General features: G+C 45.0%; 1 protein-coding gene across 1 annotated transcript in view; it reads right to left on the reverse strand.

The window, feature by feature from the left end:
* The window catches only part of Itgb1bp1 (integrin subunit beta 1 binding protein 1), an 11,827-nt gene that overhangs the window by 5,211 nt on the left and 2,891 nt on the right, over positions 1 to 3,725 (reverse strand). Inside the window, exons 2-3 of the mRNA XM_021202383.2 lie at positions 3,377 to 3,507; positions 778 to 856 (exon numbers count right to left, since the gene is read on the reverse strand). Of these exons, the coding sequence (XP_021058042.1) occupies positions 778 to 856; positions 3,377 to 3,448 (151 nt within the window). The 5' untranslated portion in view covers positions 3,449 to 3,507. The remainder of the gene's footprint in view (positions 1 to 777; positions 857 to 3,376; positions 3,508 to 3,725) is intronic.

Genomic DNA, 3,725 nt, shown 5'->3' on the forward strand with positions numbered 1-3,725 from the left:
GAGGGAGGGAGGGAGGGAGGGAGGGAGGGAGGGAGGGAGAAAGGAAGAAAGAAACCAAAAATAAATAACTAGTAACAAGATCTAGCCAGTATAGAAAATCTCTCAAAGCACTGTGATACAGTGCTAAGGAAATACAGTGCAATTATATTTATGCTGTTTGTGAATGAAAATGACAACATTTTAACATCTAGAGGTAAAGATAATGAATTTTAAGTGCCAATATTATTTTAGGTAAAATAAAAATGAATACAGTTTGTTTCCAATTACTAGCTAATTATGGAGCTCAGCTAGGAGTCTCCTAATTTCTAAGAAGCAACTAATTTGAGGTGACTGTATAACTGCACAGGTCTGGGACACACATCCTCATTTCCTATGTGTCTGCTGGTCATCTCAACTAGGGTATCTGGAGGCAGCCCGCAAGGTTAATGGTTCCTAAATCCTTCACCACTAACACATCTGTCCGGTTCCCATAAACATTAAGCCCAAGTATAGTTCTGTCTCTGCTCCCCTACCTATTATAAAGCTGTTTTGGAAATGCTAAGACACTGTCATGGGATGTTTTCAAATGCTTTCTCTCAGACCCACTGTGAACACTGCCTAAGTGCCTACCACACAGCACCCTCACCCATCTCACCAAACTGTGGTGCATTTCTGAACTTCCCAGAAGTGGCAGAGGGGAGGGAGAAAAACCAGACCAGGAGATATCACTCTACCTACCACATGAAACACTGAGTAAACCCAACAACAGTCACCAAGTCACCTGGCCCCTCCTCATACCTGAGCTTTTAGTGGAGTCTGTATCGAGGCTGGCGACAGTGCTGGATCTCGAAAGCCCTCCAAGGCTGGAATCCACAGACTAAGAAGAAAGACAGTAAGACATATCTTCTCTGATGCAAATTACTTATGAAGCTGGGCTGACACAATATCTGGTCAATTATTCAAGCAGACTGACTGCAGCTAAAGATATTTTCTTTCTTTTTTTTAATGTATGTGAGTACATTGTGGTTCTCCTCAGACACACCAGAGAAGGGCATCAGATCCTATTACAGATGCTTGTGAGCTACCATGTGGTTGCTGGGAATTGAACTCAGGACCTCTGGAAGAAGAGCCAGTGTTCTTAACTTCTGAGCCATCTGTCCAGCTCGGCTAAAGACATTTTCCACAGCCAACTTCAAAATCCATGTGACGGGTACTCTTGCAATCACACAACACCAGATACATATGATGCATGTGATGGCAGCATCTTCAGACTGAGGCTGAACGTTAAGTTCCCTCCCCCACTCTGCCTTACACTGAAGCCTCCATGAACGCCTCTTCTTGCTTTCCTGTTATTTCCATGGAACCTCAAAAGAACCATGTGCAGAAAGACAGCCATTGAGTAATGTCTCTGTCAGAAGTGAAGGGAAACCAGGAGTCTCCCCATTCCTAATCTGGCCCACTGCAATTCCTTCCTCTTGTTTCTGTCCCACAGCAGGCTCAGGGATATTAGCAGATGGCATGGCTATCAATGTGAACAGAACAACAAATCCGGTGACCAAGATAAAACTGTAAGTAGTTCTAAGGAATAAATGCGTCATTCGTTTCCTTAGAAATGGCATTCTGTGAAAACCCTGAGTCAGAAGGGGAGTGTTTCATAAATCCGTTGGCACCGCCAGGCAACGTTCAAAAAATCTGGTAAAGGGAGGGAGCTTAAGCAATCTTGCTGTGAAGGAAATACTGTTACAACAACAAACCCTAGACTCCAAGATATCACACCCCTCAATGCCTGCAATTTCTGTCATTTAAATACTGTATGGGCTAGTGAAATGATGCAGTTCTTCAAGAGGACCTGAGTTTAGGTCCCAGCTCAGAACCCACCATTAAGTCCAGCTTCGGGGCTCCAGTGCCTTCTTTTAGACTTTGTAGGCAACCACACTCATCTGCATATAACATCCCTCATATATATGTACAGATAACTAAAACTAAAATAAACCTTAAAAAAATAATTAAATTAAAAAAAAAATTAGACCCAAGCATGGTGCCCCTAGCACTTGGGAAGGGAAGAATCAGGGAATAATGGTTATGCCCTGCTATAGGAGACCATGCTGTGAATTAAGACTAGCCTGAGCTACCTGAAACCCTATCTGAAGGAGGAGAAGAAAAGAGGCTATATATTGTGGGCAGTGGACCGTGTCATCAGATAGAGAACTCGGTAAGGTCAGGTGAGTTCAGAAACCCCAGTATCCTCATACCTGAGGACCGTAGGTGTTTCATTTACTCCCGACCAGGTTCCTATCCTGGAACATGTGACCACAACACCCCATGGAAAGGACTGTGGCAATCAGTCTGAAGTCTCTCTGCATGCAGAAGAGGCATCCTTAACATCTACGACCAAACCAATAGAAACCTCTGCTCTTAGATCCCAACCCACCCCAAAATGTATAAAAGATCCTGTCCACAAGGGATAAAATACATGAAACGTCATTTCAAAGACCTTCTGAGAACATCTGTCATAGAGAGCTGTAACACTTTGGGGAAGAAAATTCTCTGCTGGAAGCTGCTCCAGCCTACTGCAGTCACTTCCTGCTCAGTGGCCCCCAAGCCCTGCTGCCCTGCAGAGTAGCTGCACTGAGGCAGTGGTAGAGACTGGCCTTGATCTGACTCTCACTTCCCTTTGGAGAACACAACTCTTTGGCCACTTAGGCAGGGCCAGAGCCCCGCAGATCTCCTCAGATATCGTCCAGAACACAGAGCGGCAATATATGGGTCACTGAGATGGGTTTGAAGGTAAGAGCACTTGTTGCCCGAGTCCTACAACCTGAGTTCAATCCCCACTATCCACATGGTGGAAGCCTAGAATTAACTCCCGCCAGTGTCCCTCTGACCGCCACAAACCACACAATGTGCCTCAATCCCTCAAATAAATGTTTTTTAAAAGTTAAAAAAAAAAAATGTTAAATCAGGGCTAGGGAGATGGCTCAGCAGTTAAGGGCACTGTCTACTCTTCCAGAGGTCCTGGGTTCAATTCCCAGTAATCACATGGTGGCTCACAACCATCTATACTGGGATCTGATGCCCTCTTCTGGCACGCTGGCATACATGCAGACAGAGCACTTATATACATAAAATACAATTTTAAAAAAATGTTAAATCAGGGTGTTTTAATGAGACCACTCATAGCTTTAGTCCCATTTGGTGTAATAAATTTAAAATTTTCAGAAATATACCAAAACAATAAAATTAGAACAAACATGGCGTGGCTAAGTAGTGCAAAAACAGGCATTATAGGCAGGTAGGGTGGAGACTGTGGGTCTGGCCATGGCCAGCACACTGTGCGGAGCCAGTTAGGAGAGGCATCCTCAATACTCTGTGCGTCTGTCCCACTCTGGCCTCTTACCTTGCTCTTTGTACTGATTTCACTGCTCTGGGAACTGCTGCTGCTATGTCTCTTCTTGCCTTTGCGAAACATCTTTCACCATAGCTCGATCCAGAGAAGATGCCCCAGTGGAACAAGTGCTGTTTCCAGGACTGTCAAGAAAAGCAACATCAGCTGGTTAGTGGTGCACGCCTTTACGTAATCCCAGCACTCGAGAGACAGAGGCAGGCAGATCTTAGTGAGTCAGCATGATCTACAGAGTAAGTTCCAGGCCAACCAGGGCTACATAAACCCGGTGTCAAAAAAGAAAAAGGAGCCGGGCAGTGGTGGCACACGCCTTTAATCCCAGCACTTGGGAGGCAGAGGCAGG

Source organism: Mus pahari, chromosome 7, assembly GCF_900095145.1.
Source record: "Mus pahari chromosome 7, PAHARI_EIJ_v1.1, whole genome shotgun sequence".
In the NCBI taxonomy this organism is placed as follows: domain Eukaryota; kingdom Metazoa; phylum Chordata; class Mammalia; order Rodentia; family Muridae; genus Mus; species Mus pahari.